Source organism: Falco cherrug, chromosome 3, assembly GCF_023634085.1.
Source record: "Falco cherrug isolate bFalChe1 chromosome 3, bFalChe1.pri, whole genome shotgun sequence".
NCBI classification, from domain to species: Eukaryota; Metazoa; Chordata; class Aves; order Falconiformes; family Falconidae; genus Falco; species Falco cherrug.
Genome location: NC_073699.1, coordinates 82,843,982 through 82,868,324, shown reverse-complemented (window position 1 = coordinate 82,868,324; position 24,343 = coordinate 82,843,982). Strand labels below are relative to the sequence as shown.

Here is a 24,343-nt window from a genome sequence, read left to right as displayed (position 1 = left end):
CACATGGCTCCTTAGTCTAAACCAAAGCTCACAAGCCAATGGAAAAGCTCCCAGCAACTTCAATGGATTTACGCCCTGTACAAAAGCAGGTATCTTCTATCAGAAATAGCCAGGTATTTAACAGTGAGCAGCTTTTTCCTTTCAAATATTGCTAAATTGTATGAAATGATATAAGTAGGCCCCTACTGTTGTGCTAATCTTGCCGTTTTCAGTGGTCATGCTGTCCCTGTGGGTCAAGTGTGCAAACGGCTTGGCGGCTCCCCAAGATTCCAGGTACCGGGTCATGCGGACAGAAGCTCTCATTTTGGCTCCATCAAGGGTATGTCGAGGTCTAATATGGTGCTGAGGGCTTCGCTTCTCTCCCTGGTTGACAGAGAATAAAAAGTGATATCAGCTTTGATGTTCATTACCTTCTGAAGCAGTAATGCATCATCTGGTACCACATATCTGCATGCTTAGGAACTTAAAAATGGAAAGATGCTAAGAACCTGCAATTCCTAATGATATTGCTGGGAAATATCAGAGACTTATTTCTGAAGAGCAGGAAAGATTTGCAATGCAAACATTATGTATTTGTAGGCATCGGTAATAGGTCTGATCAATACCTTATGGTAGTGAATTATTCAGTAAAGGATTAGTGGTCCTGCTCAAAAAGAACTATGACTGGCCACAAAATAAAAGTACTACTAACCTTAGGATTGATTACAAAGTAAGTCTTAACATTATGCTCTTTCAGATATGGGTCCCTCACATCTCCATCCCCATCTTCCACTTTGTAAGCTCCATTCAAATGTGCCAAGGTGACTGAGGTGATGTGAACACGGCTGAAATTATATTTTAAAAGAATGACAGAATCACAAATACCAACCAAAAGCATAATTTGAACCTGAACAGACTTTTTTACTAGATTTTGGATATACATTTTAAACATGGTTCACTTCTTTTACAGTCCCTCTAATCTCATTTTTAGAAGTTTTAATGGGCATAAACCTAAAAGCTTCCATCCACAAAAAACACTCCTTAAGTCACAGGAAATACTGAATTCCCTTTTTTTCCCTTAAATACAGCACTAAGAACTAATTCAGGTTTCTCCATGAAGGCTGATGGTTGAAGACATGGTACCTATGCATTTCTCCATGATACACAAATCCACATGTCCAAAGGTTAACAGAGAAGCCTCTTACCCTGGGACTCCTCCAGCCTCCATGTGATTTGCCAGAGTAACATCGTGGGACCACACATCGTACTGCCACTTCTGTAGTCCAATAACGCCACAAAGCACATTCCCAGAATGCACTCCTACGCGCATATTAATATCAACTCCAGTTGCATCTCTCACTTTCCTGTAGTTGAGAAGAAAACCTGTGTTAATATACATAATAGGGCCTTTTTCTCTTTAATTTACCAGTCAAATTAGCAGTAACAACAGTGATAACATAAATTTCTTTTTAGCATTGTCTCCATTCTTTTTATGCAAGGATTGTTTTTATCTTATATTTTATCTTTCCCATTATCTATATTTGCAACTATTTGTAGTAAATATTAATTCTCATAGTCCCTTCTTTTATACTTATCTGAAATTATTTGTGAGGGCTGAACTAAGTAGTGGAAATGTTTGGTCTCGTGGTAGAACATGGGGACTATTTTTGTTCTACAGGCAGCTTTTGGAGATCTGGAACTATTGTTATGCACCCTTTTACCCGAAGACCCTAACAGCTATGCTCAAGACTTTCTCAAATCTGTCATATCTGAGAGGATGGATGCAAAATGTAGCACCTCAAGATATTCTACAGGCTGGTGGCTCATAGGCCTTTTGGGTATATGGGCTCAGTGCCATTCAGCTTGTGGAGAATATAGGCTCAACAGCCTTCCATATGCTTGGTGAATGCTGTACCCACTAGATCATTATACAAAGCATGAAGAGGCCACCCTCACTGTGCAGACCACATCTAAACCTTTGACTTTCCCAGTGACTTTAGACAGAGTTGAAGTATCTGTCCACCCCAATCTAAATCTCAGAAAAAACTCTACACATAAGATAGGTATTAATCTTCCCACAGGAAGCTATTCTGAATCACAGGTAGGTTACTAAAGTAAAACAAACAGAACATTTTCAGACATATATCATATGGGTACGTAACTACATATATAAAGAGTTATAAAACTAATCCAGTTGTCTGCAGGCTTATAGAGTGCTAAGAAATGGGAAGACTGTAACTTAACTGGATTTATGTATTTAAGCCCCAACTCACGCAGACCAAAACCTAACCAGTAATAAACAACACATATATACATTTATCTTGAAGGAATTTAGGGTGCTGATGGAAGGAACAACTACAGAATAAGAAACCCAAATGGCTTCTGTATGAGTCAGGTTCATAGTTCTAGCAACATCTTCAGCCTCAATGACAAGAATCATCAGCTCCGTACCTTCTGAATTACAGACTTAAACTGGCCTGTTTCTCTTCTGTTGTTGAAAGGGAACGTAGAACTTAACAGGCTTAATTTGATATGGTAACGTCTGCATTTAAACAGTAGTTCTCAAGTGTTCTCTTTCTGACAAATGAAAATAACAGTAGTATGAAAGTATTTTTTTAAACCGTGTTTTGAAGTTATTAAAAAGAAGAGAGGAGAAGTTTTTTTATTCCTGCAGTCTCTATCAAGTGTCTATTGGCATCTCTTTCCACTTTGCCATTTTACACTCCTCTCATGTAGCTGACATACTTGAAAATGAACTGCTTGTAAATGATCTTTGTAAACAGCTGGCAAATGACAAACACCACTTTGCTCTGCACAAAAAATATGACACAAGTTTAACACTTTGGAAAAAAAAAAGTGTTTTACAAAACCAGACAAAGTGGAAGAGGAACATTCATCCTTTAGGAGTGCTTGTCAAAAGGCTGCCCTGCCATATCCTGCAGAGCAAGCCATAAAGTCTGCTTTATAAGCTCTCAGGAGTTAAGGAGGGCAGCAAGTAGACTATGTTCCAGAACTCAATCTTCTGTCTCACAAATTAAAGAAACCACAGATTTTAAATTAGAAATGTTACTCTGGACCAAATTAGGGTTTACTGCATCTTCTCTCCTGTGCTCTCTAAACAACTCATATGACAGTGCAGGCACTGAATGCATCTAAGAACGTAGTCTATCACATCCCCATAGGACATTTGCCTTACCTACACAGTATATCTGAAATTTTCCATTGTTATTTCACTTTCTGCTCCCACAATCTCTCCAGTTTCCCTCAGCACACCACAGTCTTTATGTCCATGCTGGCTGGGCAGTCAAAATACTCATCAAGACTGTATTTTTCCTATTGCAGCCTGGAATTTGAGTTTGTAAGGATTCTATGTTTTTCAAAAGCATGGTTAGTTTGCAGGTAGTTGTAGCAGCTTTACTCCACACAAGCAAGAGTTCAGGTCATTAGGAAAACATCTACTATTTACCTGAGCTTTGTTCATCAGTAATTCTGCACTAATGAATCTAAGACTCACCTAGTCCTGTCTTAAGCACTTTAACACATTCAGTGAGCCTTGAGCATTTAGTCCCCGGAAAATTGCCCTTTAAAAGCATAGTTCCCTTCTGGATCAGACCTGCAGCAATGAAATCATATTATTTTATTTTGTATCTAGTTTTCAAATTGGTATATCCATCTCATCCACCAGTTTCTTTCACTTTCCTCTGAAATGGAACTCACTTCACACTACCAAATCAAAGACCGCCTTTGAGAACGTACGGCTGAGAAACACCAGGAAGTCACCAGACAGACAAGGGGGTGGAGTTCTGGATGGAGGAAACCAGCACATATATTCATACACAAACATATTTTGCCTTAACAGGTAAGTTCTAGCCTTAAAGCACTCTGTTAAGGTGCCAGCTCTCAACATCACAGGCAGCACTGATATCTATGGCTTGATAAGGTGTGCACCCCACTCCTGGGCAAGCAGGCCACAGATTATAAGAAACAGTGGATTTGCTCCAACATACAGCAGAGAAGCAAAGCAATTAATCAATGGGACTACTAACATGTTTTAATGAAAACAATCTGTAGTGTAGTGAGGCTGAATTGCTCAAAACAGAGTTACACATCACTAGGAAACAGAACTGAATAAGGCTTTGTATTACAGATCACCCGGCAGTTTGGTAGAATTCCTCTTTAATTCAAACAGAACTGCAAGTGAAACCATATTCAGGTGGTAAAATCTACACAGAACTGTTAATCTAAACAGCAAACTGCTTTATTTCAGTAATTCACGCACTGAGGAGTCAGTTTGCACTTCAGTGACTGAATATAACAAAAAATCCTATCTGACAAAAGACATTTCAGACAGAGTGAGTAAAACATATATTGAATGACATACTTGCAACAGCAAGAGTAATACTACTAGTTTTACAGGCCACAGAAGTATGTCAGGAGATGCTTCCACACAAAGATGCAGCAATCACACAAAAAAAATATGGAGTTGATTAATAATCAGTAGTTTTTATTCATCTGCAGGCTACAACACTTGACATAATACTTTGAAAGCATTTTCAAACACAGGGTATAGATCTCACACTTCTTACAGAGATTTAAACAGGCTGTGATAAACAGGCATCTGTCTACAGGAGTGTTGTGAATTCTGGCTGCAGTAATAAAGTCAGATGAAAATGTGCTATACAACTAAAAGATAATTTGCTAGTGTATAAGGCTGCTCTTACCAAGGAGGACCCTATCATCCAGCATTAACAATGAACATACTTGATAGCAGTTTGAGCAGAAAGTTACTTCAAAAAAAATCGGGAAGTTCCGAAGTGTGAGGAACCGACAGATTGCTCTCTGAGCTCAACTAAAGCACTGCATTATGATGTGCAAAATTATACTTTCAGTTCTTTGCAAAGGGCAATTGAGTTTAGCATTGTTTTTCCACCAGCCTGTAACCTTCTATAGTTTTCTTTAAGTAAAAAAGCAACAGGTTGACTAGAAAATCTATGCAAATGCTTTTAACTCACATTTACCACACAGCACACAGATCTTATGAAACATAAACCAGAAAGCTCTCATTTTTGCTGCAAGGCTGGGGAAAAAAAGCCAGTATTTTTAAGCCAACCAAGGCGAGGGAGTCAGAACTTAGGGACACTATTTTATTTACTGCTCAACTGAAGGCATATTAACTTTAGTTCCTAATATGGTAGAGAAGCAATTGGTTTAATTATAATAATGTTCGAGTATAGCTAAATGAACAAAACATCCAGTAAAAGCAACTTAGGAAACCCCCAAATCTGTAGATTTTAATGCTTGGCAAGGAGAAGCACTCTGAGTACCATTTAAAAAAGATTTCTTTGGACACAATGTAAGGTACAACTGTATCTGGATGAAGAAAAAAATTTTAGGAAATGCAGCAACTTGATTCCTGTACTGAGGTTAGTTTTACAAAAGATCCCTAAACCAAGATCAAAATCTTAAGTTTCCACAAATACCACACCTTTTCCATGAATACATTAAAAGGCAAAGAACCAAATTTGCAGTAATTAACCTGTCCATACAGTAATTACCCTGGATCAAATCAGAAGACCAGGCAGCTGAAAGCCGAAACCTTCTTGTGACTATAATTACACACATATAAGGGTAGTATTTATGATTAGAGGAATCACTGTTTAGTTAATCATTGAGACAACACTGTTCAACATAACCACGCATTTCATGACAAGGTACACATCACACATATACCTCACAAGGATAAAGTAATTTCTTACTTTGCTACCTGGACAGTAGTAAATGCAATTTGGGCAAAAACATCAAAATTGGAACTGAAACTTACAGAAGAGCATACCAAGTTTTAAACCCAAAGTCCAGTTGTTTAAAAAACCACAGGGGACTACCAAATATCCAGACCTCCACATAATACATATTTTTGCAGTGTAGTTCACCTAATACTGCAATACTGTGTATTCACCTAATACTGTAATTTTAGTGAAAGGAAACATATTTTCAACAGAAAAGATACTTGTGCCATTAATGATAACGACCATAAGTAACCATTTACAGTGCTTTAACTCCTAAAGGCAAAAAAGAACTTCAGGTGTGAATTACAGAAAACGAATTATCTGACTTTGGTTAGAAAAAAAAGAGATAGAAGGTTTTTTGATTGTCCTTTCCTCACAAAATGTTTTCTAAATGAGCTAACAGAATCAGACCCTTGCTCATCAAGTAAACTACAATACTGAGCTCAAGTTTCTGGACAGGCAAGTTTAAGACCCTTTGGGATGACGTGCAGGCATCCAATCCAGGTTTAAGTACCCTCTTATTGAAACATGTCCAGCTTTGGTGGCAGAACTCATTCCGGGCAAGTGTCTTACAACAGAGTTATTACTGCTCTGCACTGAGAGTTCAATCAGCAGTCAGGTGAAGAGATGAGGGGGAGTAAATCTGTCCTTTTTTCAAGACTTCTTTGTAAGTCCTATCATCCCGAAGGGGAAACTGCTATGGTTGCCTATAATCTGTTCCCAATCTACTCATTAGTAATAAGCTAGAGGATTCCTCAAGTATGCCTGTAACTGTATCCTCAGATGCCTTGAAGTGTTAATCCATCAGATACAACCGTATTTCTTTTTCCTCTTTCACAATCATATCAAGTCTCCTGTTATTACTTGAGTTACTTGAAATAAGTTAGAACTACTATTTCAAAAGCAATTACATTAGGATACTCAAATTTCTTGTTGTTTTCTCTTTCAAAGACAGAACAAGCACAGTGATTACGGAAAAGAAATAAGGGACAAATACAGTAACCCACAAATCCAAAATACTACCAACAAGCACAGAATTAATAGTGCCTTAATGTGTTAACTGGAAGAACTTTTTAGAAAGTCCTCACTTAAACAATAAACTACAGAAAAGATGAAACTAAACCTAAACCTGAAGTCTAGTAAGAAAAACATATTTAATTGCTTATTTAACAACATGGAGGTGGGCCTCTCAGCCCAGGAATCAGTAAGCTGTTAAAAATGTCTTTGGTAGACACGCTCAGTATCACTCCACAGGCTCAGAATTTGAGGCATCTTAACTGTGAAGGAGCAACTGCTCCTGACCATCAATGAACTTCAAACTCAGCAGCAGCCAGGAGCTTTGGCCTCTCACAGAGCCATTTGACTAATCGGTGGGTGGCAGCATCATGACTCTGCAAAAAGCAAAGCTTCCAAGTCTTAAGTGATGTCTATTGAGTTATTTACCATCTTGTAATCACAGGATCATGGAACAGTTGAGGTCTGAAGGGACACCTGGAGATTGTCTAGTCCAAATCCTGCTCAAAACAGGGCCAGCTAGAGCTGGTTGCTTAGGGCTGTACCAGTTGGAGTTTGATGATCTCCAAAGCTGGATACTCCACAAACTCCCAGAGAAACCAGTGTCAGTGCTCAGTCAGCCTCACAGTGAAAAAAGTGTTTCCTTATGTTCAGAGCAAACCTCCTGTGTTTCAGGTTGTGCTCGTCATCTCTTGTCCTGTCACTGGGCACCACTGAAATGCCTGGCTTCACCTTCTTTGGGAAAGAAGACCCCCATCTTCCCGGGGAACGTTATGGAGCAGATCATCCTGAGCACCATCATGCAGGACAACCTGGGGATCAGACCCAGCCAGCATGGGTTTATGAAAGGCAGGTCCTGCTTGACAAACCTGACCTCCTCCTGTGACAAGATGACCCACCTAGTGGATGAGGGAAAGGCTGTGGATGTTGTCTACCTGGACCTTAGTAAAGCCTTTGACACCATCTCCCACAGCATTCTCCTGGAGAAACTGGTTGCTCATGGCCTGAACGGATGTACTCTGTGCTGGGTTAAAAGCTGACTGGATGGCCAAGCCCAAATAGTGGTAGCAACTGTTACATCCAGCTGGTGTCCAGTCACAAGTGGTGTTCCCCAGGGCTCAGTATTGTTTAATATCTTTATCAACGATCTGGATAAGAGAATTAAGTGCACCCTCAGTAACTACAGATGACACTAGGTTGATCTGCTTGAGGGCAGGATGACTCTGCAGAGGGATATGGACAGGCTGAATCGATGGGTCCAAGGCCAGTCATAAGAGGTTCAACAGGGAGAAGTGCCGGGTCCTGCACTTGGGTCACAGCAATCCCAGGCAATGCTAAAGGCTTGGGGAAGAGCAGCTGGAAAGTTGCCTGGAGGAAAAGGCCCTGGGGGTGCTGGCTGACAGTCGTCTGAACGTGAGCCAGCAGAGTGTGGGCCAAGGAGACCAACATCATCCTGGCTTGTATCAGAAACAGTGTGGCCAGCAGGACAAGGGAAGGGATTGTCCCCCTGTACTGGGCACTGGTGAGGCCGCAGCTTGAATGCTGTGTGCTTCTTTGGGCCCCTCACTGCAAGAAGGATGTAGAGGTGCTGGAGTGTGTCCAGGGAAGGGCAATGGAGCTGGTGAAGGGTCTGGAGCACAAGTCTTGTGAGGAGCAGCTGAGGGAACTGGGGTTGGTTAGTTTGAAGAGGAGGCTCAGGGGGGAACTTACTGCTCTCTACAACTACCTGAAAAGAGGTTATGGGCAGGTGGAGGTAGGTCTCTTCTCCCAGATAACAAGCACCGGAACAAGAGAAAACAACCTCAAGTTATGCCAGGGGAGGTTTAGATTGGATATTAGGAAAAATTCTTCATTGAAAGGGTGGTCAAGCATTGGAACAGGCTGCCCAGGGAGGTGGTGGAATCACCATCCCTAGAGATGTTTAAAAAATGCATAGATGTGGTGCTCAGGGACATGGTTTAGTGATGGACTTGGCAGTCCTGGGTTAATGGCTGGACTTGATGATCTTAAAGGGTTTTTCCAACCTAACTGATTCAACGTTTCTTTGCACTCTCTCTTCAGGTACTTAAATGCATTGATGAGATTTAAGCTTTCTCTTCTCCAGGTTGAACAATCCCAGCTCTCTCAGTCTTTCCTTACATGAGCAATCGGTCCTTAATCATCTTTACAGTGTAGTGATGACATAGCCTGGCACAACTCAACAACTTAAAACAATCCTTTGCTTAAATTGAGATCAAGATTACCATGCTAGACTCTGCAGTGAAACACACAAACTACTGCAGGTCTGAATGTTTCAACCATCAGCACAGCTACAGATAGAAAAGAGACAGAATTTTTATTGTTGAGTATTTAACAAAAAGTTCAGTACTTACTTAATGGCTTCACACATGTCCAGTCCCATTTTCACGCAATTCTTGGCATGATTTTGAAGAGATATAGGTAGTCCAGAAACACAGTAATAGCAGTCACCTAGGATTTTTATTCTCATACATTCATTTTCCTGGAGAAAAAAGCAAGGTGAGATGGTCACTTTCAACTTGAATTATATAAATGAGGGGTTATTGTTACAAAGACTGACTTAAATGATATTAGCAAAATCACCCTATTTAAGCTTATTTCAGTAGAGAAGGATTTGCCTTGCTAAAAAAGAAGTGCTGTCTGAGTTTTGTAGGGATGATTCCTCCATTTGTTATGGTCCTTAACGGGAAAACCAGGAACGAAGTTCACTGCAAAACATGTATCTCAAGTGTTGTTCACACATTAAAGAACTGAGCTGAAGTGCACTCAATCTAAATCAAGGGGTTTTTTGTTTGAAATATGATACAGAAAGACCAAGCCTTCTACATTTACATCTTTGAAGATGTACTATGCAGTACTTCCTGAAACCAGCAGTCATAATCTTATTTCTATCCTTTGTAGCCTAAGGCAATATAAGGATTTATTTTTTTTAACCAGTACTGGACAATAGTTTTTGAACTCATAAAAAACACAGAAAATTTGTATGTGTTTTAGTGTTTCTGATTTCACCTTCACACTCAGCATGAAGTTTGATGTAGTTTTTGTAAAAATGACACCTGAATAAACAGAAGAAAATCTTCTGATTGTACGAACCTTTCATCAAGTAATCAAGAGACTGTGGCCAGTAAATAAAATTGTTTTGATCAATATTATCTATTAAATGCTTTTTCAGAGATCAGAAAACTGACTATATCAGTTTTTAATTTTTAGTTTCTTAATCCTTGTTACTGTAAAGAATCAATTTAAAGAGCTGTTCACCTGCCATTAAGCTTTTTTAGGCTTCATGAACTGTCTCTGTTGGCCCTATTGGAGAGAGCTATCTTGGGTTTCACAGATTATCACACTGGCAGAAACACACTGTGGCACTCAGACCAGAGCCAGATTTTTTATTCACACATTTCTAGTCTAATCCTCCTGCCAAAGCCTCATAAATGTTGCCTGAAGGTAGAAGAGTCCCCCAAAAGAAAAAATATCTTGAAGATGCCTTACTTACACTAACCGCAGCAGCCCAGTAGAAACCCACCTTTGCAATCTGATCAAACTTGCCAAACAACTCATTTAACATGTGCACTAATTCCCCAGGCGAGCAGTCACTGGCCAGGCGAGTGAATCCCACGATATCAGCATACAAGATACTACAACAGAAATGAACAGAAACTTGGTAACACTTTCCTTCTGCACAGCTCAGAATTACCAACACTCAGCAAAACCTGAGAGTAGGCATTCTGGACTTCACAGCAGTATACCCATACCCAAAACTGCTACTGCTAAATGTAGAGCAATAAATATATTTATAGGTAAACCTACATTTTCCTTTATAGGCATTATGTTTATAGTTAATATATACCTTTATAGGTACTACCTTCACAGGTATTACCTTTATAGGTATATTTACAGGTATTTATAGGCATTCTATATGTAATTTGTAACAGTGTATTCAAAAAACAGAATTTTTTTTCCTACTCACAAATCGGCAGTATAATAATTATTTCAATAAACTAGTTTAATCAGAAATTGCTTCATAACTTTTTATCACTGTAGACATTTTCTGTCTAGATTTACCTGTCAGTGATATGCAGCGTGGAAGTCTTTGTTCACTTGTTACTCAGACTACTAAATTCAAGCTTAATTGCTAAGATATTCAAGCCATAAACTATGTTTCTATTCACCACAAAAAACTGACCAGTTCAGAAAATCATGCTAAGGAAAAAGTATCTGTGCTCACAAGTGAAAGTGAACTTCCACAAAAGTCCTGCAATACTTACTTTAAAAAAGGAATTTCTAAGAATGTAATTCAAATTAACTTGTTCAACCAAAAAAACCTAGGCAAAAATACTTGTAAAGATGAAAGAATATTTAAAATAAATGGTGAATTATTTTTTTAACTTCTATAAATTTATATTTAATAGAATTCATTTGTCAGCAGAATATTTTATCTCAGGTGATGTGTAAAATATGTATGTGATACAGCTGCCTCTATTTACGTCATACAAAACCTGAGAAATTGCTCCAGTTAAGAAAATTACAAATTGATAATAATGTAACTGACACGAATTACAATTTTGACTAGTATACATGAAAGCAGGATTTGGTACTTTAACCTGAAAAATTAAGATGTTATGAAGAAAGCCTCACGTTAATGCGTGGCTTTTTCTAAACAACTCCTTTGTGTTACCACCTTTGTTGTTCTTCTGGAACATGGAATTGTTAGCATTTGATCCAATTAATGGATACTAAACTGCTAGTTGTTGAAAAACATATTAAAATAATTATTTTCTTAATTACTCCCTTAACACTTCCTTTTCAATTTTTTTCTGAATGTTATTGATACATTTTATTACAGTACAATACCTTACATTGGTGTGCCTTTTGACATACAAATTGTGGAAGTTGTTGGTGTTTTCCAGCTGGCCTGCTTTGGGACCTTGTAACCTCTGAATGATCTCTGCTTTCATTTCCATGGCAATGTGAGCAGGCAGTAAAGAAAGTAGAAGACGCTCCTAAAATTTAAAATGAAGTGTCCAGAATTTCTTTAAAAAGAATGAAATTAGCACGGAAGTAATACTGTGCAAGGCATACTCTACTGTCAACACCCTAGAATATTTTTGAGCCTTGCACTCAGGCACTTGCCTGGTATGGCCTCCAAAATCAATCAGTTCCTTGAAGAACTTGACAAAGATATACACAAATTTCCAAGTAATATCCAACTTCTTCAAGGTTTTGCGTATATTAGAAAAAGCTTAAGCTAAACTTAACATCTGAAGAAATTATGTACAGTAATCTATTCAATATCTGAGTAGGATGAAGGAAATAGGGATTAGCAAATAAAGCAAAAGCTGCAAGGACTATTCAGAGGACTTCAGGGAAATGCAGTCCAATTCAGGGAAGAGTAGGCTAAGTCATTCTCTTTTTAATGTATTTTAAATGTTTAGTTATAGTTTTAGCAGTTAGACTGAAAAAGAAAAGATGAAATCAGGACATAGAATATATTGAAAATATTGGACTTTTGCAGACTATTTTGATAAATACTCTCCCTTTACTTTAACATGGCATTTAACAGACTCAAGTTTTTTGAAAGTATTAACCTAAAAGGAAATATATATAAAAAACCCAACAAAACCTACATATTTTTCCTTATCTTTTGTTGGTATTATACTCATGGTCTTCTCCTTGTGAAACTTTCTTACATCAGTACATTTCAATTTTGCCCATTTTACCTGTTACAGCTTTTCATTGAGTTCCCACTTGTCTGGAAAACTGGATCAACAAGGGAATAGCTAGAACTCTGCAAAAAAGCTCCTTCCTGCTTTGATCATACTCCACCGCAAGACTGAACAGGAATTTCCCATTTTCTCATAGGCAGAGCAGAGAGGCTAATTCTGCCTAAGCACGAAAACCAGAACCCTGAACCAGTGAGGAGAGGGAAGGCAGCTGTAAAAGCCCATGATGGAGTCGAAGAGAGAAACAGCTATACCAGAGAAGATGATGAACTCAAAATGTGCATGGTCTGCAGGTGTTACTCACAGTGATGGGTTCTCTTTGTTTCACAATGTGTATTTCTGCAGAGTTTGCAGTTCCATTCACAAAGATACCCGAAGTGTAACCATTAATCCAGTGCTCTGACAGGGATAATTACTCCTGTTCAGGTCTAATACCTTGAGTAGAGCATGGCAATAACAGGGCTATAGACTCTCTGATATTTGCACCTAACTCAGCTACCCATCTCTCACATATAATGAAGGCTTCCCATTCCTCATGGCATTTGTGTACCTGTAAGCACAGCATTAACTTACATGAGGCCCTATGAAACAGATCTTGCACGCACTTTGTAAAAAACCCTTTATTTCAGTGAATACAGAATCTTTGTATCTGAAGACAGAATCTTTGCTGCTAAGTACACTGAACTAATAATCTTCATTTTTTTTTTTCTCACTTTGGTGAGATCTAAATATAATTTTAATTCACGTATGTATGGACTGCTCTTTATTTTGCATACTAAGGCATATCACATAAATGGTAAGACAAATCATGAAGTAAATGTTCAAGATAAAGCATATTTGTCTCTAGCCTAACTAAAGGAGGCAATAGCAAGAGATATACTGTTTTCCTACTTCTAGGATCTCAGCTTTGACACTTTGTAACTGAGAAGCATATACACAATTGACTTTTCATCAAAATGTTAATGCGGCTTTATCTCTTACATGCAAGATTAATGTAGTATGTTCAGGCATTTTAACAAATGCACATCCAAGAGGCCAACGTGTTTTCATTTCTAATGCAGTCCATGGTCCATGGTGGAGGTATTCTGCTAACTTACTCTTGTAAGTTACTCTTTATCTAATAGAAGTTGCTGTTTTGTGATGTAAAGGACAGGTCAGCACTTGTTAACAAATATAATTAATAGTTAACAAAGAGGTGAGTGTCTTAGCTCCAGTTTTACATCACTGCTCCTGTTGTGCCACAGCTAGTAAATGCAAGCTAGCTCACCATCTCCCTATGACTCCGTTATGATTCCAGACATGCAGTGAGACAGACACTCAACGTCCAAGTTACTGAGTCTTTGAAACTCAGAGAGGCTGGCCAAAGGTCAAAGAGAAAAGCAACAAAAATTTTCAAGAAAGCAATAGGAAAAGGTTTTGTAGGAAGCAGTGTAAAGTCAACTAACTATAAGCGAAAGAATCGTAAGAGGAAAGGGAAAACAGAATGCCCTTATTTTGTAGGAGACAGCAGGGGAGACGGGATATTTCCCCTCCTTTTCTTCTCCAGGCCAGACCACTATTCCACTCTGCTTAAACGTCCTGGTGAAGCTGTTCACCACACCAGAATTTACCTCCAAAGAATGTTTTCCTTCCACCATTTCCACTGTACAAAACAGAAGATTACAACCAGAGGTGGTTTTACAGAACTGCAATTGGTGAAGCACACTACAAAATACCTTGCCATGCCCAGCTACACCTAAATGTTTCAGCCATTCTTTCCATAATGCAGGCTGCGAGTGTTCATATTTCAGTCCTGAAGTTACCATTTGTGTGATGACGTGTTACCAAGTCACTTATTACATTTCATACAGATTGTGAATTCTAGTTTCTTTCACTAAAAGAGAACTGTGAAAAAAGGTGAAGCTCAACTATTTTTGAAGATCATGGCTGGGCTGGTCAGCTAACCAAATACAAAATGGTGACAAACAAATTGTTCCTTCTCTTTCTGCTAAAAGGTCCTAAGAAATGCAAACCATTTAGGAACACCTATTTGTGTTGTGTCATCTCTGTTGTCTAAAAAGAGCATACTGGAAAGATCAAAACTAATTACTAATCAGATTTCAGTGCCAAATGTGCACTGAAACTTCTGCAGACTGGAACAGTGAGGCATATAGCAAATCAAGACTGCTGCCTACAATAGCTTTTTGATTTGACAACACATTCTATACTATTCTCTCAAAGAGACAAAAAATCTACACATCAAAACCTAGGTGAACTAATATACAGGACATTGACTTTGAGTCCAAACACTTGTCTATTTGTAGTAGACCGAGAAGCCACTCTCAGAGCCACAGCTTGCAAGGAAAAAACCAAAGTAATTCTGAATGCAGGTCAAGATGCAGCATTTAAAATTCTTCAGAATAAAAATAACAGTATCTGCTTCTGGTGAAAGAGAAACTGCTATGCTATAGTAATAATGAAAATCCCCTCACAAATGTTTTTCTTTGATATAATCCCAATATGACATTACAGACAGTACATGCGATTCACACACGCAAGACAAACTATTTCCTGACGGTCCATGTTTTCTGGTGCTATGCTTTCCCCCCACCACTCAAACCACTCCAGCCACTTGTAGCTGAGGTCTTAAGCCCTAGGGCTAAAAGACAGAGCGAACAATCCATACTGAACACAACATTAGAGTGTTTTTCAATACTTTAGGGTTAAGTACCGCTTTCTTCTGTGAACAAGTCCACCTAGATCCCAGTAGATGGCTACCAAGTAGTCATTCTCCCTGGATTCTCTAACTGAAGATTTTCAGTGATATCTGTCAAACTGTTACTTGAGTTCCTGTTCTCTCAAACTCTCACAGCCAAGTTGATTTCCTTGTCAGAATTTCCTCTGAATTACACAGATTACTTTAGCAGTCATTCCCAGTTACTCATCCCTCCCCTAAAGCTTGATAACCTCTAGATGTCTGTTTACCCAGAGTAAGTTAGCATATCTCAGTTAAAGATCATAGCCCTATGTCAGGTTTTGCAAGGTGGCAACTGTATTTGAAGTTTCTTGCACAATGGTGGTCATACTGTTGTTATACAGTAAGCTAGCAAAATATCCTCAAATGCTTGGTATGGTATGTTTTCTTAAGTGTGTATTTCACAAATCAAACTCTTCATTAAACTGAGGCAATAGTGCTTTATTTATTTGCTCATTCCTGTTTTGTTATGTAAACTGCCAATTGTGATTCAGTCATTCATACAAAATTATGTGACTATCAACTCTTTAATGAAGCATAAATAATTTTAAGAATTTATAGATTTAAAGGTCAAACATTCTCCCACCTACTCTGATCTCTTGAATAATATAGACAATAGAATGTCATCATGGAGAAACAAAGGTATTCTGATAGGGCTCACTACATTAAAATTAGCTTAGCGCCTTACTCTCAATGGAGAGAGACTGTCCTTCAAGACAATTCACAGAACCTAATACTGAATTTCTGCAGAGGCAAGTCTCTCCCTCTCCCTCCATCTCTTTCTCTGCTCTCCCCCAACCCTTGCCCTCTCCCAGGAGAGAACTGCAGTCCAAATTTTGGTCTTACTGGAAGGGATGTCCATTCCTGAGCTTCTGATGTTGAAGAAATATGCAGAAAAACTATATATATATGTAGAACAACAAAGCATTATAGGGAAATTTTTGTCACTGTAATCCTATATAGGGATATTTTTGCCCCTTACAATGTAATTTAGGGCACTGTATATTGAATGCTACTTTTCTGTGGGTTGAGGTTAGTTTTCAGACTCCCCTGGCACATGTCCAATCAACTATTTAGCAAGTTCTACAAACCAGTCAGTAAGTCAGCAGTAAGAGCTCTAGAAGCAATTAACCTATAAATGCATCCAGCTTTACAACAAAGTTTACAAATAAACATGGATAAAATAAAATTTTCAGCTGCCCTTGAAATGCGTCAAGAAATAATCTACAAGAAAGGAATCTTGCAATTCCTGATCACAAAATGATGAATCAGCCATATGGCTGATAGATACGGTGATCAAGAGGGTACTTGTATGGCAAATTATGGTACTGTTTACCCAGATGTCATGCACATTCTCTTAAACACACCTGCTAGGATAAACAGCTGTAAATTGTTTTTTCTTAAAGCTAACTTGTACTCCTAACTGGGAGGTGAGATGGTTTTCAAAAATTAAGCACTATTATGTCCTTAAATTTAATCCTATGTTACTAACCTCCACCAACCTCATTACTCGTACTGAGACCAATAAATTGCATTTTACTTACACAGACCAAGAAAAGTATTCAATCTTGATTACAGATACATCAAGAGATGGAGAATTCATCAACTTAGCTGTTTTTTCTAGTGGTTAATCAGCTAAACTGTTAAAAACTGTAAAAATATGTTCTGTATTTCTTACTTTGAGGTCTTGGTCCTGCTATACCTATCTCAGCTCAAGATTAATGTCCACACTCTTTTCCCTGTGAAGATAAACACTGATCAAATAATTATTTTTTTATTTTGATCAGATAAACACTTAGCTCTATAAATCTAACTATTTTCTACACTCTGTTCTATAAACCCTCAACAACTTTCAGACATTTTTTGAAAATTCATTTGACACAAATCCTAACATTGTGCTCCAGTAAACACATACACACATACCCTCCTGCCTCATTCCTTGCAATATGTCCATGACTTACTTACACTGCAGAACTTTCTGATGTAACACTTCTGGAGTTCCCTGTCTGCTATGTCTCCAAAATCTTTTTCAAAGTTGCAGACTTCCAATTTTCTAGCTGACCCATACTCTTTGATTTTAGAATTATGACTTTCCAGAGATTTACTAAAAACTATCTTGATTAATATAATTTATAAAGTATTCCATGTTATGGTATTTACAGACCAGTATTTGGCTTTTCTGCAAAGATGATTGTCTGTGATTGTCTTCACATATCTCCTAGATCATTAATAAAAAACACATAATAGCATAAAGGATGAGAACTGGTTCTTGCACAACATGGCACACATACCAATTCATTGAACATCTCCACTGACAATTTCCTGTTACGTTACTCAAAATCCATTAGACTGTGGTCTTTTGATGGGCAGCAGTGCCAGTACTTTTAATGAGGATGCCCAGCATCATTGCATCAAACACCTTACTGAAATCTGCTGGTTTTGGAAAGTTATTTAACCTAAGCCTGTTTCCCCTTAAAAAACTGAAAACCATTTTTGTATGACTCAATTTCCTACAAAGTTGTTGAGTACATCACTCTATTTCTTTCCAAATACCAAAGCAGCATAGCAGCATCTTCTATTTCATATTGATTGTTTATACTTTTCCTACCTAGCAGCAGCCCCTTCCTTTGTTAGGATGGCTTTTTTCCTGGAATACTTCCCAACTGCCATCACTGGCCTTGACAAAAACAGGCAAGAATTTTTCCTGACATCTGGAAATCTCCTACATACCACATTTTTTGTCATATTGAACATTTTTTCACATATCTAGTTGCTGGGCTTGCTTTCACTCATGCCTAGTGCAGGCTTTCCGCCACAGCTGACATCTTTTCTGATCACAGAACTATGAACTCTCATCTGTTCATTAAGAACCTCCTGAGGGGCTCCCCATTGGCAGCAACATTCACCTATGCTTTATTTTTATTTTTCCCTGTGAAAAATGAGGTTTTTTCAAATCCCCAGGCATAGCACCATAAGATGTTCTATCTTCATGATCCTGCAGGTGAAATTTCAAGGCTGGCAATGCCAGGAGCTAATATCAAAATCATAAAAACAATGCTCACAAGTGGAATGAGAGCACCATCCTCTCAGTCCTCACTACTTCAACAGCCATGGGACGCAAACTCCGTCATGATGCTATTTTGCGGAAGACAAACCGTAGGTGTCTGGGAGCTGCTCCAGTGAGAGAGGGAGCCCCACGTCGGGGCTGCCAGTAGGGCAGGGCCCAGCCCCGCAGCCAGGCAAGCAGGGCAGGCCCAGGGTGGCTGCCAAGGGTCCAGGTCACCAGCCCAGACCATGGTGATGAGACATGTCCACCTGGGTGTTGAGACTGAACCAGGGTCAGGGTGAGGCTCAGGGAGACCCAGGAAGTCAGTCATAGGTCAGGGGCTGGGGCCAGACCGAGGGGTCTGTGGCCAGGCACAGACATGGTGGCAGTTCCACTGGAGCTGTAGCTAAGGCCAGGCTGAAAGGCACAGCCACAGCTGAAAATAAGCTCCCAGAGGAGGGGCTGGATGAGGACCTGTCCCCAGGGAGCTGCCCAAAAGCCTTTGCCCAGGAGAGTGGGGCTGCCCTCACCGCACCAGCCCGAGCTCCAGCCAAGCTTCCAGGAGCAGGGAGGTGTCTTCAAATCATTTTGCAATTTGTGACACGACTTGCTCACTTAGCAAGAACAGTACAACTGACCTAAGCTTTTGACAGAAATACACGTATTGGTTTTCAGGCTAAATACGCACTGTTCTGCACCCTCAAGGTGCCTAGCTTATTTGCTGCTGAGTAACTCTGTGGATGTACAGTTAACATCCAGCCCACCACCTCCATCTCCAAATAACACTAAAGCTACCTGAAAGCACCGCTTGGCTGCAACAGTTTCAGTCTGTGGGTCTGAAAGCTCATTTAAATGCACAGGCTCACCACATATTTGGCAAAGACAAATTCCTTCAAGGAACTTAAGGGATGCTTAATGTTTATGCATAATTACAGTTTGCATATGCAGGCTGCCTATGACTAAATTTGCAAATAAGGTTCACTACACCTTCAGAATATGTGCCTATCTTGCGGCTGTTCAGGAGACGAGTCATTCAGCAGCAAAACAATAAAGTAAAAGCAGAACATAATGACATACACAGCTAGAGCTTCTTAATTAATTGACACAATTTCAAGTTTTTTTCTGTCTGATCCTGTTAACTCTTGCTTTAAATTTTATATATCTCAAGATCACTGCTTAATAGACAGAAGCAGAATTCTGAAAAGAATCTGTCTGATGAGATTAACATGGTTATTACTGTATCAGCCTTTAATAATGGTGAAGTATTACACTGCTGGCATTTGCTCAATAAAATTATTTTAAACAATGAACCCTTTGACTCCAATACATCTCATTTCACATTTTTTTGAGAAGAGTTTTATGTTATTTTTTCACTAGAAAAGAACAAAACCATACAAAGCTCCTGAAGAGCTCATGGCTCTTCCTTCTTCCAAACCATCCATGGTATATGTCAGGGAAGATATTCAAGAGTACCACTTGAAAGGTATCTATGCAGCCCCTTCCCCAGAGACAGAGGTTTCCTGTTCAGCTGCCCAGTTTAAAGAGTCAAACCCTGTGGTTAAAAGCATAAAATCCAAAGCAAGACCAAAAGCAAGTTTAAGGAATAGATCATGTCTGAAGCAGACTGCCAGCATAGCTCCTCCGTGCCTTTCTAGTTGGTGTGAAACTGGTTGGTTTTACTTCAGACTTTGCCTGCTGATGTTTTAGCCATCTGCTTAGAGAATGCCAACTAAGCATACAAGAATGGATTTATTTCTGTCTTTCACTGGTATTTTTCCAATATTTTATCAGATACGACACAGATACCACACATTTGTGTGATGAAATGTTACTCACCACACAGAAGAAGGACCAAAACCAAGGATCAGTCACCATATCCACCTGTCAGGAGCTCATAAACACTCCAAAGTGGGTCAGAGAGAGCAGTCAGAAACAGGGGCAGACAGCAATAAAAATGAATCAAAAACTCTGAAATTCTGCATTAGATTTGTCAAGAGCAGAGGTAGATAACCATTACTTTGGCCCACACAACAGCCTATTTAAATGGGGGGGGGAAGTTTATTCAAGCAGAAGCTAATTCAAGAAATTTATTTCATCCTTATATAAACGAAAAGTGAACCTACAGGAAGGATCTGTCCTACTTCTTGTGAAACAGTGATGATAAATTTTAATGACACAAGTTGTATCTTTTAACACCTTTTTTTCTGAGCATCAGTAAGTTTCACTATTTATTCAACAGCTCACTTCCTAGCCTTGAAGACAGTAGAAGCTGACTCACCCTAGCCAGAAATCAAAGAACAGGCAGATGTCTGGAGGGTATACGCTGTTACTGCATTCATAGAGCGGACCTTTTGTTTCCTTACAATGGTTTAAATAAAAGGGAACAAGAATGATTTGCATTGTATCTCTATCTCAGGAATTAAAGTTTCGTTTTTACTTATTCACAGAATATGTATCTTGTAGCAATCTCCCAACTGTTCTCTAATGATTATATTCACTCGCTAGTAGATATAGAAAGCTTTAAATGAAAAACTTTGCTCCCACCGGAAAATAAACCAGAAAACTAGAGTTTTGAAAACCAATTATTTTTATTTTGGGGAACTTGATCAGGAAAAACCCAGTAACTTACTGTACTGCAGATACATGCTGAACTATTAATGAACACTTATTACTAGGCCTAACCACAACCCAAAATCTAGCACAAATCATAGCAAGGGTTAAAGCTTTAAGAATTATCTTTGGTTTACTTCCTAAAACTCCCAAATAACATTTTCCATGTTACTGTGCGTACAATTTCTGAAGTGTTTTCTATATAGGATCTGGAGGTATTTAGGCATATAAGAATGAAGACAGAAACCCAGGCTTAATCCACAGAATGACTCAGGTGGTAAATACAAGACTTTCAAGTGCCTTGTCACCTAGAGAAAACCAATCCCAAGAGGACAGGCACTAAGATTGTGTGCATGCACAGAGTAAAACAGTATCCTCAAAATGCAACTGAAAAAGATTAGTGCTGAAAGGGGAGGCCACATAAGTAGGACATGCCCAGAAAAGGGTGTTGCTTAAGATTCTGTACAGAGCCACCAGGTACTTAGCTCTGGGCTGCAAGGATGCACCTTTATTTGCTTGGGATTCTGTTGAGGGCAAAACAGTCTAGAGTCAGGGAATTTTTAACTGAATTAATTTATTGCAAACAAAACCAAGCCTCTCATTGCTGATTGCAGTTTTGGAAAAGAAAAAAAAGAAAATACACACTGAGACATACAGCCATCTATCCTCAGCACTTCTTGGTCCCAATTTTCCTAATTTTTGCTATTATACGCAGTCCATCAAAATTCCTGTTACAAGGTGACAGGCAGTGTAGGAAGTTGAGCTGGTATCTCTGATGGTTTGTTTCTGCCACTGTGTGCTTAACCACTTCTGCTGCTTATGCTTAATGGTTTCTGCTGTCCTTTTCCTCAGTGTCTCTGGTCCAGCCAGGGACCTTGATGGGCTACAGTGCCCTCAGGTGTGTCCGTGCTCCAGCATGGGTTGTTCATAGGCCACAGCCCCTCAGCGTTGTAGGTACCCTCTTTTTATGCAGAGTCCTCTACAACAGCTTGTCTCCAGACTCCAGCAGCTGCCTGTTTCTTTCTGAACTGTGTTTGGGTAGGGGTGCTGTGGACCTCTGATTAGATAATGCTTTGATGCTCAATGGGTAAGTTTTTGTACAGAAAGCATTTTTTTCAGTGGTTGTTTTCATGCACCCCATGGTAGGCTGCAGGCAGCTTTCACTGGCATGTGGCCATTCACAACCCGCACCCTGCAGCTCACCACTGCAGCCCCCTGCAACATGCAGCTGCTAACACAAGCTCATTACAGAGCCTGAGCTACCAGTGCTGAGACACAGGGTGTTAGCTCCAGAAATCTTTGTGTTTTAACAGAATATCCAAGGGTTAGACAATGCACTCCATGAGTTACCTGTGTTCAGACCAGTACTCTGCCAAAAGAGACCTTCTCTTTCTTCCTATCCACAAGAAAAAATGCTTATCAGTGAGTATGAGGTTATTTTGGAGGTAGAGCCCTAGCAAACTTTTCAGGTGAAGCTAATCTGCTCCAAAATGAAATGATTTAAAAATCACTGAAGCATACATGATTTCCTGTCTCTGCAGCACTCTAGGTAAATTCCCTAATCCTCAGGCTCCTGCACAAGGGCTGTTGAGCTCCTTCTTTCTCTCTCATGGGATGTACAATCCAGTGGAGGCATTTGGTGAATGTCATTCAACACAGGGAAAGCTGGGTCCCAGTTTGTCCACTTGGGGGATTAGGTACAGACTCTGCTATCTAAAATCCTCACGTGTTGAGAGGTTTTAAATGGGTCTAATTCTTACTAGTTCCATTTTTCACTTCTGTTGTTTTGGAATCCTGGTTTATACACTGATGCCAGCATATTTATACATGTGAATATGAATTAAATATGCTATAAAAACAAATACCAAAGCTGCAGCTGATTGCTTTTGGCAGCCTTATTTCTAATGGCAAACATGTCATGGATTAATTAAATCTGTCCTATGATTACTGCACTTAAATAACTCCCAAGCTTTTGAGAAATTTGGAAATGGCTTGTGAGGTCTTTACCTAAAATCCTTTTTGATAATTTCTAGCATACATCATCAATATACTCCATACATTTATTTCATTGGGTGACTTTTGAAACTGCATTTTAAATATGGATTAACGCATCTATCCATCAGAAAAACATGCTGACAATGAGGATTCTGTTGCTGTTAAAAGAGATAGAACTAAAGGAAACCAGAAGGTTATTCTGAAGATAAACCCTTTTCTGAGTATATATAATGACTGATAAAATGTTACCATGTAACTCACAAGATCATAATTTATTATTTATCCCTGATACATTAGCAATACAGGCACATAATACCAACTAGTTAGCATACAGAAACCATAATTCCTGGAAAGGGAGGCAGAACTTAAAATTTGTATCTTCACTGTAACAGGATGCTTATTTTCATATTTGGCCCCTGCTCCAGTCTACTTGGTGAAAAAGTTTTACTGCCTAAAAACTCTTTCTCCATGGTATTAGCAAAGGTTAGAGAATATATACTTCTTTTTCACGCTAGCATTGCTGTTCCCACCATTTACACTACGTAATTTGGAAGAAAACAGAAAAAAAATAAGACTTCTGTATGTTTTCAGCCACTTGTAGTAAGAAATGCTATAAAATACACTTTTTGATTTTTATTAGCATACTATTGTTATTAATAAGCCAAAACAAGACAATTTCCTTTTCATTCCTGATTTGGTAGAGCCTCCAAGACACACCTTAAAATGGTCATCCTCCCCTTGACAGCCTCATGGCTGTATTCAGCAGTGCTTGCATTGCCACATCCAGCACAATTTAGCAACAGGCAAATGCTAAATCCTGCCAAGCATCCACAGAACATGTGCTAAATACACTGTTGTGCTCTGATGAATCAGGGCCTTCCTATAGAAAAGTGCCTTGTATATTCAGTTTGGGTCAATACAGAACTTGCTTGTTTCCAGTTTACAATCTCAGTATTAAATTTATTTTTATTTTTTTTAAATTGTTTTTTTTTTTTTTCCAAGGGGTGTGACTGGAAGGGAAAAAAGGAGAACCAAATATTATCCTCCAAATGCTGCACTCTGAGTCAAATGGATCCTTCTAAATGAAAGCCACTGAGAGGTGCAGCAGAAGGAACCTTCCAGAAGACAGAATGGAGCAAACAAGGAGAGAGCACAAAGAAGTGGGATATTACTCTGCTGTAGTGCAACTGACTTCACGGAGTAGACTGTCAACCAAGCACAAAGGTGACAGCAAAATTTCCTAGAGACCCGGGAAGGGACTTGCTGAGGTTGCTTCAATGCTGGAAGCCACTGGAAACTGTTGAACTAGAAGGGCTTTCTAGAAGAAGGCTGGAGGAAACTTTGCCCTGCAGGGACTCAGTCAGAGATTTATTTTCAAGTCTTGGCATTTCCTCTGTTTCATCAGAAATTCTGAGTTTACCTTGGTTGAGGACTTATTTAG

At 39.1% G+C, this 24,343-nt stretch overlaps 1 protein-coding gene across 2 annotated transcripts in view; it reads right to left on the bottom strand.

Annotated features, from left to right (window-relative positions):
- The window catches only part of ADCY2 (adenylate cyclase 2), a 225,060-nt gene that overhangs the window by 66,776 nt on the left and 133,941 nt on the right, over positions 1-24,343 (bottom strand). For both annotated transcript variants that reach the window (XM_055705834.1, XM_055705833.1), the window contains exons 5-10: positions 11,649-11,797; positions 10,321-10,432; positions 9,152-9,279; positions 1,185-1,343; positions 692-824; positions 187-363 (exon numbers count right to left, since the gene is read on the bottom strand). In XM_055705834.1, the coding sequence (XP_055561809.1) occupies positions 187-363; positions 692-824; positions 1,185-1,343; positions 9,152-9,279; positions 10,321-10,432; positions 11,649-11,797 (858 nt within the window). The remainder of the gene's footprint in view (positions 1-186; positions 364-691; positions 825-1,184; positions 1,344-9,151; positions 9,280-10,320; positions 10,433-11,648; positions 11,798-24,343) is intronic.